The sequence below is a fragment of the Salvelinus fontinalis genome, chromosome 10, assembly GCF_029448725.1.
Source record: "Salvelinus fontinalis isolate EN_2023a chromosome 10, ASM2944872v1, whole genome shotgun sequence".
Classification (NCBI taxonomy): Eukaryota; Metazoa; Chordata; class Actinopteri; order Salmoniformes; family Salmonidae; genus Salvelinus; species Salvelinus fontinalis.
In genome coordinates, this window is record NC_074674.1 from 35,775,745 (window position 1) to 35,791,940 (window position 16,196).

The following is a 16,196-nucleotide window of genomic DNA, read 5'->3' on the forward strand; positions in this document are numbered from 1 at the left end:
ATTGACAATAAATTTCACATGCTGTTGTGCAAATGGAATAGACAAAAGGTGGAAATTATAAGCAATTAGCAAGACACTCCCAATAAAGGAGTGGTTCTGCAGGTGGTGACCACAGACCACTTCTCAGTTCCTATGCTTCCTGGCTGATGTTTTGGTCACTTTTGAATGCTGGCGGTGCTTTCAATCTAGTGGTAGCATGAGACGGAGTGTACAACCCACACAAGTGGCTCAGGTAGTGCAGCTCATCCAGGATGGCACATCAATGCGAGCTGTGGCAAGAAGGTTTGCTGTGTCTGTCAGCGTAGTGTCCAGAGCATGGAGGCGCTACCAGGAGACAGGCCAGTACATCAGGAGACGTGGAGGAGGCCGTAGGAGGGCAACAACCCAGCAGCAGGACCGCTACCTCCGCCTTTGTGCAAGGAGGAGCACTGCCAGAGCCCTGCAAAATGACCTCCAGCAGGCCACAAATGTGCATGTGTCAGCATATGGTCTCACAAGGGGTGTGAGGATCTCATCTCGGTACCTAATGGCAGTCAGGCTACCTCTGGCGAGCACATGGAGGGCTGTGCGGCCCCACAAAGAAATGCCACCCCACACCATGACTGACCCACCGCCAAACCGGTCATGCTGGAGGATGTTGCAGGCAGCAGAACGTTCTCCACGGCGTCTCCAGACTCTGTCACGTCTGTCACATGTGCTCAGTGTGAACCTGCTTTCATCTGTGAAGAGCACAGGGCGCCAGTGGCGAATTTGCCAATCTTGGTGTTCTCTGGCAAATGCCAAACGTCCTGTACGGTGTTGGGCTGTAAGCACAACCCTCACCTGTGGACGTCGGGCCCTCATACCACCCTTATGGAGTCTGTTTCTGACCGTTTGAGCAGACACATGCACATTTGTGGCCTGCTGGAGGTCATTTTGCAGGGCTCTGGCAGTGCTCCTCCTTGCACAAAGGATCTTTTTTGAGACACAAACGGTGTGGTCAGCCTATAAATCAATGGACGAGGTTTTTGTATGGGGGCAATGAGACAGTGTCGAACTGAGTCAAGATGAACAATAACTGCTATTTTGATTTGTGATGCTTATTTAATACACGTTTTGTAAGGCGTAGGTTTTTATGAGTGATATGTGCAGTGGTGGGCCGTCAGGGCCTGCAAGGCCTTCTCTGCTGGCCTAAACATCATCAGAATATATTTATTTTTAAAATATATTTTCCCACAAATATGTATTAAATTATTCCCCAGAGTAAGAGTTATACTCTTCATTTCATAGCTTTCCTCTTGGTTGCACTGCTTCCAGCCCCAGGTTGAGATCTGGAGGGCTGGTCTTTATGTTAGATCTTTTATCCAATCATATTCAGCCATCATGTGTTGCCAGGGGTCTAAAATCTGCCCTCAGGCCTTCAGAATCAACAGTGCGGGCGCTTGTCGCTTATAGTGAATAGAAATGAAAATTTAGTGTCAACCAATCAGCTTTAGAGTTGGCTATTGTACGCCTGCTGGTTGGCTCCAGTGTTACACAGGAGCCAGCTAGCAGGCGTAGTGCATGCACGTCTTTTGATTGGATTACCAATATTGAGAGGCAGGTCCTATGGAGATCTAGGAAACTGAATTTGATAAACAAATTAATTTGCGTACTACTAAGCTGTTTTTTCAACCCACAATGGCGGAAGGAGGAGAAGATATCGATTTGGTCAAGGATATAATTATAACGCCATTCTCAAGACGAACTTTTCAAGAAAAGTTAGACATTGTAAGGAGAGGTCGCCCGACGCCACAAAGCCTGTCACAGGCGGGAAAGGGCTTCGTTCGCTCGCCACTTTCAAAGTTTCAACTACGAGCGCTGTCAATGGCTCCTTGGCTCCGAGAAGCACTGCAAACTGTACTGCTGGGAATGCCTATTATTTGCAAGTAATCGATTTGGTGTTTGGAGCCACACTGGCTTTGAAAACTTGAGTTGTCTAACCAAGGCAGCAACGAGACACCAAAGTACGGCTGGGCACTAACAAGCAATGGTGCTTTTGAAAACTTTTGGGGACACCGGAGTGGATCTACAGCTCAAAGAACACGCGCGCAGGGCAACGGAGCTGCACAATGAAAAGGTGAAGGGAAATATTGAAAAGACTCATTGATTGTGTCATGTTTTTGGGTAAACACTGTTTACCCAAAAATGTCAATTTGTCCATTTCAAGGTGACCCAACGCCTGGTTAAACTGCGTTTCTGTCTAAATGTATAGTGTCTAGAGCCATGGCATCATAATGAGGTGGATTAATTCGGGTGGGACTGTGTAATACCAAACTGAAGGCCCAGGCCCCAGGCCCACGGCACGCCACTGGATATGTGTGATGCACGTGACTGAGAAAAAACACTATATCGCAGTTGTCCCCGTTGAAATTCGAGACAGTCTATGTATATGTATTAGGCTAGCATAGCATCTAACTCTCCATTGAATACAGGCGATTAACGCAACACCCATCATCGAATATTTTTTTAAGTATTCAAATAATGAGACGTATCTACCAATCCAAAGACAGAACGGGAGCTGGACAGCCCACCATTTCAAATCCATTGTTAGGATGGAGACAATACAAGTAAGTATCTAATCATTATATCCATATCTTTGCCCTGGTTGAACGCTGGGCCTTAACATTAGGAATTAGCCACTCTAGCGTGGTGGTGGAAAATGGTGTTTCATAAAGAAAGTATGTATATTTTCCCCGCCTCGCCGTTACATCTAGTTAAGGAGGAAATCGACGCCTTTGAATGTTTTATGTACAAACTCGTCCACGGGGAAAAATGTGTATAGCCGGCAGCATGCATGCATGCTCTTTGGACTGTAAAATTAAATGACTCAATATCGCCATCTGCCGGCCTTTTGGGGTACATTCTCCCTGGACGATAAAGGGCCGACTGCCACGTTCAAGTGTTCGAAATTCGCGAGTGTTTTAGAACATAGACACGTTCAACTTTATTCCCCATAAAATGTAAATACATTTACCCCATTTATAATGCAGTCCCCATCAGTACACTTTGTACATGCAACGTAAAGTGACTGAGGTAGCTTACTTTGAGAAGAGCGTTGCACGACAAAAGTTTTCAAACGTAACTTATCATACAAGACATCAGTTGACAACATTCTAGACCACCTAATTTATCTCTACAAGTTGACGTACACAAAGTTTGAGTTCAAATGTTTACCTTCTACTTGATTTATTCCGTCAAGATGTCCTGATATGTCCTGTTTAGAGTGCAAGTGCTGAACAATTATCTTCAGTGTAGAAAGCCCCCTTTGTCTGAGAAAAATTCGTGGAATTCGACACTTATGACGTCATGACATTCACTTGGCTTATTTTTCCGCAGGTGAAAACCACCACGTCGGTTATTTGATACGATAGGCCTTGTACCAAGTATGGTATGATAACCCGTTTGTATTTGTTGCAGCCGCACAGGTTCAATACATTTTATTAGTAAAAAAATATTCTAATACCTTTATCCAACTGACAGCCTTGAACACAAAACACATTCAAAAAGGACAACGGTTTTGAAAAAGCACAACGGCTTTATTTCAATCAAGCTCTTAACAAGGAAAGGGCGAATATGATCACATATCAGGAAGGATAGACTGTTGGATCAGTTCCAGAGTGTACGGGTCCTCTGACAAAACAAATATGACTCTTAAAAGTAAAAAAATAAAAATAAGCGTCATGGCGATATCTTGGTGTAGGTACAGTATTAGAAGTCGAGCGCGGAAACCAAATGCAGTTTCTCAGGTGTGTATAAGAGGTTTCAGTGTCCACCTTTTCTATCCAAAAACTGACAGGGTCCTGTCACTTCAAAAAGCAGGAAAGCCATAACGTCCAATAAGCCAATCCAAAAGTTAAAGTAGTCCACCCTGTGAGAACATAAGTGACCTTTTAAACATTTATCATTTTATTAGTGATACAATATATAAATCAAACATGTTTGACTCCCACCCTCCCCGACTGACCACAACTCAGAATATAATGAACAGGTATGCATAATGTACAGACATCAGTGACAAAGATGAGTGAACATTTTGTAGTGTCATGGAGCATTATAATAAGCAGTAACATCTCTAAACCGTTATGACATTGGAATAGTAAATATGACTTTCAAAATGTGACAAAAAAAAAAAAGCAAACAGATCACATTTTTCTAACAAAAAATAAATGCTTTAATATTCCTTCCGAGACCCCAAAGCAACTGCAACGTTCACAAAAAAATGTTACACGAAGATAGTACATTAATTAATCTAGCATCTAATCACCCTCCGTTATCATCAAATCGTAACATAGAAATAGATATTTGGACCCTGATTGAGAGTTCTAGTTAGGCTGCGTTTATTAACCGGAGACCTTACATGGTGCTGAACGTTCATTAGGGAGGTATGCCTACTAATTTCTTCACTAACCTCCATCAAGTCGTATTTATAATAGCTCTAGGAGAAAAAGCAAAAACACTCCAGGAGAGGGATATAAAATAACTTGACATGTATCAGATGTGATTCAGATTAACTCATTACAACTAAAAGGATAGCGATAGAAAGAATTTGAATCAGCTATTGGGATCGTACAGTAAGTCAATGAAGCCCACCCTCACTCCCCAATACTAAAGGATAACTCCACATTTTTTGCCAGCTTGGTTGATTAAAACCACACACACTGCAGCGTCACATGTCCACTGACTTCAGAGCCTTTTGAAATGTTGTGACGTAATCCTGGATCAGGCCCTGCGGTTAACCCATGTTCAGCACATCACATGTACATTTACATTTACATTTAAGTCATTTAGCAGACGCTCTTATCCAGAGCGACTTACATTTAACCTTTTTTTATTTTTTTTTATTTAACTAGGCAAGTCAGTTAAGAACAAACTCTTATTTTCAATGACGGCCTAGGAACAGTGGGTTAACTGCCTTGTTCAGGGGCAGAACGACAGATTTGTACCTTGTCAGCTCGGGGATTTGAACTTGCAACCTTTCGGTTACTAGCCCAACGCTCTAACCACTAGGCTACCCTGCCGTATACACTGCATCAAAGCCAGGGAAGCTTCAAATGAGGCAACATGAGTTCTCTAAAATAGGAAATACATAAAGGCGAGAGAGCAACATAAAAGCAAAAAAACTGCCTTTTAAAAATAACGGAAACATTTTCTAACAATCTAAGCAGTTTCGTCACAGTTCACGAGCTGTGTGAAGTACCCTGGGAGGGTGACACCCCAGGTCATGCCTTTCCACGTCTACACACAATGTCCTCAAATCTGGGGTTGAAGGATTTTTATTGAATAAAAGGAGTCCTTGAATAGAGCAAATAGGCGATGACGACTAAAATTTTATTAAAACTCCACAGTTATCAGCGAAAAATGACAAAGAGTTGGGGGGGACAAAAAGGTGCCGCTCTGCAATTCATTTTTTAAACACTTATAGATTTTCTTTCTTGTGGTGACATGTCAAGTGTCTGCCTCATCTACAAGACTACAGACCAAAAAGTTAAGTACAGTTTGGCAAAAAAGGGGTGAATTACGACAGTGAACTATCTGCAGGAGCTGGTCGTTTCCTTTTTCGGACTCTGATGGCGAGCAACACAGAAAACGTGAATTTCTATTCTCTTTTTTGTTACCATTATTCTTCTCTCAAAATGGACATTAACATTAATAAATAAAGAGGACCTTGAAGAGTCTGCTTAGAAGAGTGTCCCAAACTATTGTCTATGTATATATTTATATATATTTATATATCTCTATATGTGGTGTTTAACAATAATAATAATGTCCGGTTCTGAAAGTTGGTGTCAGGTTCTGGGAGTTGATACAGTATGTCTGCCCTTCAGTCTGGCGCCCGACCTGGGGTTTCGTGAGAGAAGGCTGAGAGGTGGGCCGAGGGAGGAGGCAGGGGTTTGCGTCTTCCAGAAGCAGGCTTTGTGAAGGTTAAAAGGAGGTTTAAGGTCCGTTGCTATGCCTTGCCCTCTTCCACTTTGATGGTTCTGGTGCATGGTGCTGGTTTGCCCTGCCAGCCGGGAAGGGGCTCCTGGAGGTTGCTGGTCATCAGGCCCCCCAACAGTGCCTTCCCCTCACTCACCAGCTGGCGCCTATGGACAGGCTAGCATGCTGTTCAAACAGGTGGAAACAGACAGAAGGCTGTGTTCATAACAGTTCAACTGTTCTACCTTGATACCTAGCAAATAAATCCAAGTTCGCTAGACTTTTAATATAAAGATTAGCTGACTTCTCACGCACACGTGGGTTGAGAGATTGTGTTGATTTTCTATAATGCAAATCACCTGCTACAAGAAGTTGGTCATTATTAGTGGATGTGCACGGTTCTGTTAAAATTTCTAACAAAAATGGCATTTTCATAGACTGACATGACAGCCAGATGTGATTATTGCAAAAGGGCAGGTTAAACTATTTTTATAAAATAATGTAATTATTAGTGGGTCTTATGGTTGTGGACTGTTTATATTTAGCCTAGGTAGACTTTTACAAGCCCTGAAATCATTAGACTATTTGAAATGAAGTGTATTGACCTTTAGTTGTACAACAAAGCTTAGAGAAGAAAAAAAAAGATATCGTGAATCGCCCATAAGTTTGCAGTTAAAACATACAGTTAAAACATTGTTTTAAAAAGGTCTAATAGCAAAAAAATTGCTATTATCAAGCATCAGTCCAATGTATTGTTAGCAACAAGTATTACGCACTGAAACATATATTTTGATGTCTTCTGACGACTATAAATCCAGATAACCAAACAACGCATATACCAGTAAATGCTATTATGTTCCAGCAAGCATGTGCCTACACGATTAGGCGTTCTATGTCTATGAGCATCATTCAGTCAAAAGCAGTTCCCTAGGTAAGCTCAATGACAAATTCATTTTGTGATGAGAAATCATACTTCAGGCACCACATTACTGGTTATGACTCAATATAATATGATCATTAATAACTACAATAGTTAAATCCAGAGGAGTTCATTCAAAGCCATCTATAAAGAGAGTTCAGGCCAACTTGGAAAACTACTAGTCACTTGGCAACGAACATGGAGGAGAGTTGAGATGCTGCCAGTGGCGATTGAAGTCACATGACATCCTTTTAACCAATCAAATTATGTTTAGGTGATAATCCACAGAAACCTACAATCTGACAAACGACAAGGACCAAACTCTCCACATATGGCTCTTATTACATACATTGGAGAAAAACTAAAAAAATAAATGGATTCAAATCAAATTACCTGTATTTACAGTGGGTGGCTCAACTTCATGCCATCCTCCGGCCCCTTGACAGAGGGCTCGGGGGCCAAGGGGGGGGTGGAGTGGAGGGGCTCGCGCCCGGGGTTGGGATAAGGGGGGGAGCGGATGATGACGGTCTTGTTGACCTGCATGACAGGTCTCTGGATGGGGGTGGGGAAGGGGCCGGTGGTGGGGGGACGCATGTGCATAACCATGCTGCCCTGAGGAGGAGGGACCTACAGGGCAGAGGCGGCAGGCAGGGAAATACACACACTGTTAGCATGGCAACATGGCTCAGTATATCTGCATGGTTATCTTTCTTTAGGCAAACCTTGGAGATAGTGGAGACTTGTGCAAGGCCGCAAATATTTTACACGGAAAGAATACCAAAATAATATTTAATAATATTGCTTTATGCCATGACTCAAAAGTACACCAAGGTCTTGAGTGGCCGTTTTACCATTGTGTGAGAGCAGTTCAAAGTAGCTGCATGACAACACTGATCAGTCATTTAAAATGGTGCAACAACATCAGTGATTTGAACAAGCAGAATGATTGAGTGTGAGGTTTCTATAACCTTGCCGTGGAGGGGGCACAGCGGGGCCTCAAACCAGCCGGTGGCCGGGTCTCTGTAGCAGCAACTACAGGTCAGGCCAGGGCCACTGCAGGCCCAGCCTCGTTGCTGAACAGCCTGCATGGAGGTCGTCTTCTGTTTCCAATGAAATGGGAGGGGGAGGCTATATGAGTGTGTGTGTATAGGCAGCTGGGATTGTTTGAGTCATGACCGTTTGTGTGTGTGTGTGTGTGTGTGTGTGTGTGTGTGTGTGTGTGTGTGTGTGTGTCATGCCTGCTAGTGTCAGAGCAGTGTGCAGTGCCTGTAAAATTGTGTTTGTTCATATGAAAGTGTGTGAAGTGCTCTGGAGGACCTCGATTGATTGTGGAGTGTGAGCAATAACTAGTACGACCAAGGTGTGTGTATGTACCTAATGTGTGTATGACTATGTGTTGGGTCATACCTGCTGGGTGTAATGTCCAGGCACGGGGCCAGACGGCTTCCCACTGGGGCTGGCAGACCCTGGTCTGAGGGGAGAGAGGGACAGAGATAGATTTACCATTAGCTTTCAATAACATCTATTTAAAAATCACTTGAATGCCATTAAATGATCACTAAATGTTTCTTAAATTAACTGTTGAACTAACTAGAAGAAAACAAAAAGCATAGGCGGATATGCTGTCAGTTTCTAAGTCTAAAAATGTTACTGACAGCGAACCATGTAGAATCCTTTGCCATGTTACAATAACATGAACACGTGTTTATAAGGATACAAACTAAGAGTAGCCGTGCTGCGGTCTAACAGCTTCAGGGTGACATTTAGCTGTTCCAGCTCACCTGTTGTATCCTCCAGGCATGCCCTGGGAGTGATTGGGCTTGTCAGAGAACTGGAAACCTTTCATTTCCATCTGGGAGGTCTAGAGGATAAACAAACAAACCACACAAACAAACATCCCCATTAAATGTACATGTAAGAACATCTCAATGCCATCTATGAAATGTCATAGTTCACCCAAATGACAAATTCACTCATACGTTTTTCCTTACCTTGTAAGTAGTATACGGACCAGTAGAGATTGGGAAATTCTGCAAAAACATTAAAGTAATTGTGATTTAGGTGAACTTTCCCCTCTATTTCAAAGGGATGGGTTTCACTTAATTCAATGTGCATTTTTTCTGTTTACACATGAAATGTTTCCAAATCCAACCTAAAGCTAACATTGACCAATCAAGGTAGTTGGGCTGTATCATTGTTGGAAGGGACACTTGGTGGGTCTCTGGCTCTCACCTCTCTGCTGCCGGTCATGACTGGGGGCTGGGAGCCAGGGGGGAGCATTCTGCGGGCAGCTCCCACGGAGAGGTTCTGGCCCTGTTGGAGCTGGATGGACTGGGGCAGGATGAGGTGCTGCTGGGCAGAGCCATAACGCAGCTGAGAGCCTGGCAAGGGCATGGTCACCTTGAGAGAGAGAGAGGGATGATCAATGCATTGGACTTTGAAACATTGAATTATGAGAGTATGTTTCCATTAAAAGCCAAACTAACTGTTTTCCTTCAAACTAATACAAGTGTGCCACAGAGTGGCTCCTCTTACCTGGATGAGCTGGGAGTCCATGAGCTGGGAGGAGCCCATGCCAGGGCCCTGGTTCATCTGGCCGTCGTAGACCATGGCCTGGCTGCCATTCATTGGCTGGTAGTGGGAGCCAGACTGGGGCTTGACCATATCCGACGGCTGCATGCCCGGGAAGGCCGAGTAGGGCCCCTTGAGGGGGCCACCACCTGACAGCACCATGGGGCTGGGCTGGGACAGATTGGGGTGCATGTATACCTGGGACCTGAAGGAGGGAATGGAGTTGAACATCTCCTGGGACTGCGAGACGGGCAGGCCCCCCCGGAGACCAAGCTGGGCCTGGGCCTGCAGAGAGGTGTGCAGGGAGATGGGGATCTGCTGGGCAGCTGCCTGCGTGCACACATGGGAAGGAGTGAATTATAATATTACAGTTGGTGTTCCGCTGCACAGTGTAGTTTTGTTGATTATTGCCAAAAAGAAACCCCCCCCCCAATAAATGTGTTTTTTATTAAAAAGAAAAATGGAATAAAATCCTGTAAGACCCTATACTAAAGCTAACATTGAGTGAAGTACCTGTTGGTAGCTCTGCTGCTGGGTCATGGTTGGGGGCACCAGACGAGGCTGGCTGGGAAAAACATGGCCGTCCAGATACAGCGGGGGTATATGGTTACCTACAGAAAGGGAAATACAATTATGTTATTTCAAAAGTTGTAATAACAACACACAAACGTAGATTTCATACAATGCATAGTCCTTGGCCAAATATACCAATAATGTCTGTTAATGTGTCTGAGTGTCCCTTTACCCTGCATGGACATGGAAGGCGCCACAGAGGCCACGGGCATGGGCACCCCTCCAAAGGAGCTGTAGCTGACCCCACTGGAGGAGCCTACAGTGCAGGGGGGCTGGGCACCAGCGGCAACCCCACCAGGAGAGCCCTGCTCAGGGAGAGACTGGGAGTTCTCCCACGCCTTACGGGCTGACTCCATCTGAGGAAGAGGGGACGAAGGGAGGCAACTGTTTAGTGAAAGTACACAAAAAAAAACATTTTGGAGTAAACTAATGTTTATCTGATCTGACATTTAGCCAGGTAGGTTATTGAGAATTAAATCTCTAACAAGACTAATGTTTAGAGAGGTCTGATTTGTGGAAAGTGAGAGGTAGTGTGGTGGGGGTGGTGTACCTTGAGTGTGAGGTCAGCGCTGGGGAAAGAGATGGGGTTGAGGTTGATGCCAGGCTGCAGGTGGTCTCTACGCAGCATGGGGATGGCCTGGGTCAAGGCCGGCTACACACAGACAGAAGTTAACAACTAGTCAATGACATCTTTTGTCCATTTTACATCTAATTTATATTTATTTAATAAAGCCACTTCATGGTGAAGCAATTTCAAGGATTCCTTTCAATACACCACCCTATAATCATGAGGTGACATCTGGTAGTACTCAGTGTATTTGTACTCACGTTGCTGGCAAGGGTGACCTGTAGCTTGGTGACGGGGTTGGACACAGGCACTGGGGTGGACCTGGGCGGTAGGCTGAAGTCAGAGTCCTTGGCGCTAACGCCAAACTCTATGGGCGGCACAGGCAGCACTGTGTCCACGTGGAGGTTCACGCCGTTGACGGGCGTAATGGGCCCGCCCTCCAGACCCTCCGAGCCCTTGCGGTGCTTGAGCGAGCGCTCGTTGCCGATGGGGCCGGGCTTGTGCTGCTCCTTGCTCTGCTCAGGCCCCGCGTCAGAGTCCTCAGAGTTGGGCTCGCTGCCTGTATAAGACACCTGCTTGGTCCACGAGTCTCCTCCAGATGACTGGACTGACAGAGCTAAAGGGTATGAAAATAATGTAAGAACCACTGGAGTCAAAGATTCTCTTTAACACAGTTGACAAGACAATGTTCATGTGGAAAGAAAAGCAGAGTATGGGCAACAGAGTGAGTTACTCTTATCAGATGGGGTGGAAGATGAGTTGTGAGCACTGGGGTGTTACTCCTACCGGAGCTGTTGGTCTCCCAGATCTCAGTGCCCAGGTTGTTGGCAGAGAGGCCCTCCTCTGGCTGATCCATGGTCATGCCACCCTGCTTCTTGGCAAACCGTGGGGGCATCTTGGAGGTGATCGGTCTGTTCTTCACCGGCACCTGTAGTGTGAGGTAGAGGAAGACATTTTTTCATAGATGAAGTACAACATAGCTGCTCAAGTGGCAGCAGGTAGCCTAGTGGTTAGAGCGTGGGACTAGTAACCGAAAAGTTGCAAGATCAAATCCCAGAGCTGACAAGGTAAAAATCTTTCGTTCTGCCCCTGAACAAGGCAGTTAACCCACTGCTCCTAGGCGGTCATTGAAAATAAGTGACTGAAAGTAACTGACTTGTCTAGTTAAATAAAAGTAAAATAAAAATAAGGCATGTACAACTATACAATTGAGATATTTCTGAAAAAGCATTTAGTTAAAGTATTGCTGCTTGCAATAATCCATTTGAAATTTAGATTTTACTCAATACAGGTTCTATTCTCGAGACACCCAAAGCCCGTGTGCCCATTATTTCAGACGTGCCCATTATTTCAGAGGTATTTAAATGTTTCGGGATTATTTTAAATGTTCTGTCAATTTACCGGAGCTCCATGTTCCTTCCTCCTCCTGTCGTCTTCCTGTGGAAGATGACGCTGCTGTTTCTTGGACAGGTCCTGGAACCCATCTGGACTGGAACCCCCAGCATCCCCCTCAACTGGAAGACATACAATTATGCCATTACAACACACTGTGATAGGAAATATGAAAATATAATTTACAAAAAGACAACCATGGAGCACATTAAATCAGTCTGTGGGCCGCATCTGGTCCATGGGTCACAAGTTTGAGAACCCTGGTTACATTTGAGCCATGCTTTACTATGAGGTTGGTGCCTGGCACTCACTGTGGTAGCTGGTGAGGTCGTACTGAGACAATGGCTCGGCCAGGTCTCCCTTTACAGACCGAGTCTTCAGCTCCTTGTCCAGCTTCTTCCCTGAGTGTTCGTTGGACTGGTGGCCCTCCTCAGACTGCTCGACACAGTAGACTAGGCCTGAATCCTCTTTGTTCCTGCAGAAAGGGAGAGACATTCCATGAGTCAGGTGTTCCCATTAAAGGGTTGTGAGGGTTAAAGGGTGTTGCTTTTAAAAGCTACAGTATCATGATGCCATGAGGATGTTTTGAAAAAAATAAAATATCCAGTGTTGTTGAACATTCTCACACCGAGTTAGCGTAAGCCAAAGTTAGCACAGTACTCACCTCCTATGGTTGGAGGCCCCTCCGTTCTGCCAGCCGTCGTTCCTGTTGCAGGAGGGCAGTGCGTTGGGGTTCTCTGAGGAACGTGTCATCTTGTTCCCTTCCAGTAGAGCCGGCTCTCCCTTCCTGTTCTGCCGGTCCATCAGGGGGCGCTGGCTGGAGAAGCTTCTCTTGGCCAGCTCCCTCTTCTCCACAGAGCCAAGCTCCCCGTGGCCAGAGTCTGAGTGCACATCTCCACCGTGGGCTTGCTGCCCTCCACCTCGCTTCTCCCTCCAGTCGTTGAAGTCGCTGTTCTCCGAGCCAGTCTCCCAGTCCTCAGCCTGGCCATGCTGACCACTGGACCTTCCTCCCCCTCCGGAGTAGTGGCCACTGGGCCAGCCGTCTTCTCTACTTCCCTCCTTGGAGCGGCCTGGCCAGGGGTTGGCGAATCCGTCCGATCCGTTGATATACTCGTCACTGGTCCACTGGCCGCTGCCAGGCTCCCTCTCTTGACGTAGTCGGCGGAAGCGCGGGGGCTTGTCCTGGCGTGGCGGCCGCCGTCTTCTTAACTGCTGTTGTCCAGGGTTGTCGTTGTCTATGTAGTACTCTCCCTCCAAGCCACGGTCCTCTGTGCCATTCTCCATGAAGGAACCGGTAGAGCCGGTAAACTTGGGGGTGTATTTGAGGGGCTCGCGCTCTGCAGGTGGTGGTCTTCTGGAGAAGGTTTCGGTGCCCGGGCCATAGCCGTTCTCCTGCATTGGCCCACCGCCGCTGCCGAACTGTGTCCCCCGGCCCCTCCAGGTGGAGGTGTCTCTGGAGCTGTTGTTGAACCCCCGGCCGGTGTTGTAGCCCCTGCCAGTGTCGAGTCTGGGAGGCAGAGAGCGGCCGCCGAACCCCCTGCTGCTGGCCTTGGCTTTGTCGTCTCGGGCGTCGCTAGCCGCCTGGTCTTCAGTGTACACCTTGTTCGACCTCCACGAGTCTCGGTCAGCCTTCCTGGTCTCTCCCTGCTCTGGGTAGCTGACACCCTCTCCGTTTTCAGAGCCCTTCTGGCGCCGCCGCTTGGGCAGCTCCTCGTACTCTGAGGTCTCGCTCAGAGTCTCGCTGACGTTGCGCCTCCTTGGCTTCCCCCTCTGCAGGTCTTCCACCTTGACAAAGTCCCTGGGCAGTCCTCTGCCTCTGCCTGGTCTCTGGGCTCCAACGGCGTCCCTGCTGTTATTGTTGTTGTAGCTTCCTCTGGGGTTCTCTCCGCCTCGGCCTCCCCGGTCTCCTCTGGAGCTGAACTCCCTGAAGCCGCCACGGCTTCGACCTCTACCCGTTCCCCTGGCTCCGGCAAAGGCCTGCTCCTCATCGACGAAGATCCAGTTGTTGCGTCGTGGTGCGGCAGGCTCCCTGCTCTCCTGGTCGTCTCTAGAGGACTGGCTCTTCCCACTGTCCCAGCTGCTCTCCTTGGGTAAATCCTCACTGTGGGGACTGGATGGCTGCTCTACTTTAGCAGGGGCTGGTGGTTGGTGTTGCTTCCCTTCTGGCTGCTTCTCGATAGCAGGTGAGGCGGAGCGTCTGTTACTTACTAGGGGCTGGTTGTCTTTCTTCAGGTCATATACATTGGTGAGCACTTCTTTCTCCAGGCGGTAAGGGACTACCTTCTCCCCGGGCTCCACTTTGGGCTTCTCGTTCTCCTTGTCTTCCACTTTGAGGGCCTTGAGCACAGGCTTCTTAATGGGGCCGGTCCTGCGGGTCAGGGTCCTACCACTGGTCTCAGATGCCTGGCTTACACTGCTGGCGGAGGTGGTGGAGCCAGGATCAAACCACTGGTTCTGAACACCAACACCACCTTCCTTCTTCTGGCCTCCATCTCGCCTCCAGAAGTCTGAGTCAAAGCCCTTTTCCTTGGCGGTGTCGAAGACATCGTCGTGGTGGTCAGTGCTGTCCTTCAGGTGCCCGTCTTTGGGCTCCTGTTTGGGGTAGTCGCCGTCTGTGTTCTGCTGCTGGGGCCGGCTCAGGGCTGTGGAGAGCAGGCCTTGGTTGTGCGACTGGTGGTCCCTGTCGGTGCCTCTGCTCTGGTGGTAGGCCGGATGGGAGAGGTCGTGAGAGGGGTTGTCTAGGCACTCGTTTCCCCTCTCTTCATACAAGTCCTGCTGGGAGCAGGTCCTGTCAATCCGGTCGTCTGGCTGGCTCCTGTCTGAGCTCTCGTGCTGTCTCTGGTAGGGTGGGGTGAAACTGCGAGGGGGGTAGCCATCTTGGTTCCAAACGGGGTAGGGCTCGGTGGAGGGGGCCCTCCTCTCGTGATGCATGCTGGGGTGGCAGCCCTCGTCAGAGGTGGACCCTGGGCTGTTCAGGTGGTCTGGCTGCATCAGCGGTTTCATCATTCCTACACAAAAACAGTGTTTTTTACAGTAAGAGATACAGGATTGTTTAGGAATCTATATCAGTCTATAAAGTTCGATAATGCTGTCACACTAAAAAGATAGATCCTTTTAAAGCAGGGGTGTCAGAGTCAAATGGACGGAGGGCCAAATAAAAAATTTAGCTACAAGCCGAGGGCCGGACTGTTCGAATGTTCATTGAAAATTTTTTAAATGACGCATATAGTCTAGTGAACCTAATTGAACCTACTGAAAACCTAACAAATATATTCCAATATGATCAGATAAATAAAGCAATATTTTCTTATGGCTCTGTCAGTAATCTTTAATTTTCAACAGACACAAAAGACAAATTTCCTTTATATAAAAATCCCCATAACATGAACATTAAATGAAAGAAACCGGTATTCAAGGCACCATCAGTAGCCTATATTTTCTATTTTAGCAAAAGTGGGCTAAATTTACTTCAAAGAAAAAAACAATAATAGCAATTTTCTATCATCCACTCAACTGAAATATTTTTAAAATATAATTGGATTGAAATACAATAAAATAAAGTGCAAAAATCTATTAATCAAAAACAACACTTTGTTTAAGGAGAAGTAACATGCAGTGAAAACAAATATTAAACTTTAACTTTTAAACTTGAACTGAGTAAAAACTCTAAATATGTGATTGCACAGTAATGTTCACTTGTTTGAGGTTGAGGGTGATACTTGGTGGTGTCCCATCTTTTCCACAAGTTCATCAATGTTCGGGGTAAGGCTCTGAGCTGAGGAAATCCTCAGAATTGAGTGGAGGTGTTCAGCAGTAAGTCGACTTCTGTGTGATGTTTTGTTCAGGTTCATCAAAGAAAACAGTTGTTCACACAGGTATGTGCTGCCAAACATAGACAACGTTTGAGCAGCCTGGATGCGCAGCTGGGGCATTGTGTCGGGGAGGAAACGGGCGAACTCCGCAGCACCCACTGCCGCATATTTTGCCCTCAGTGCATCATTGCATTGGAGGTCAATCAACTCCATTTGGAGGTTTGGTGGTGAGCTTTCCACGTCAACAGCAAATGGGTTACCGAGCAGTTCCAACCTGCTTTTTTGTGCTTCAAAGTCAGCAAATCGGCGTCGAAAGTCAGCGGCAAGCATACCTATTTTATCAGCCAACTGTGCGCTCGGGAACGCACTGGTAGAGAGCTTCTCTTTCATGGTCTGGCAGCTGGGAAAGTGGCTCAAATTTTCT

General features: G+C 46.6%; 1 protein-coding gene across 4 annotated transcripts in view; it reads right to left on the reverse strand.

The window, feature by feature from the left end:
- Positions 1-3,536: 3,536 nt before the first annotated feature.
- The window catches only part of LOC129864109 (protein PRRC2B-like), a 46,411-nt gene continuing 33,751 nt past the window's right edge, over positions 3,537-16,196 (reverse strand). For 3 of the 4 annotated variants that reach the window (XM_055936709.1, XM_055936710.1, XM_055936708.1), the window contains exons 15-30: positions 12,625-14,968; positions 12,272-12,435; positions 11,970-12,082; positions 11,355-11,496; positions 10,829-11,184; positions 10,551-10,652; positions 10,173-10,356; positions 9,941-10,038; positions 9,392-9,757; positions 9,089-9,256; positions 8,848-8,886; positions 8,638-8,717; positions 8,264-8,327; positions 7,825-7,956; positions 7,250-7,483; positions 3,537-6,123 (exon numbers count right to left, since the gene is read on the reverse strand). In XM_055936709.1, the coding sequence (XP_055792684.1) occupies positions 7,256-7,483; positions 7,825-7,956; positions 8,264-8,327; positions 8,638-8,717; positions 8,848-8,886; positions 9,089-9,256; positions 9,392-9,757; positions 9,941-10,038; positions 10,173-10,356; positions 10,551-10,652; positions 10,829-11,184; positions 11,355-11,496; positions 11,970-12,082; positions 12,272-12,435; positions 12,625-14,968 (4,580 nt within the window). In that variant the 3' untranslated portion in view covers positions 3,537-6,123; positions 7,250-7,255. The remainder of the gene's footprint in view (positions 6,124-7,249; positions 7,484-7,824; positions 7,957-8,263; positions 8,328-8,637; positions 8,718-8,847; positions 8,887-9,088; positions 9,257-9,391; positions 9,758-9,940; positions 10,039-10,172; positions 10,357-10,550; positions 10,653-10,828; positions 11,185-11,354; positions 11,497-11,969; positions 12,083-12,271; positions 12,436-12,624; positions 14,969-16,196) is intronic. The other variant, XM_055936711.1, reaches the window with a different exon arrangement.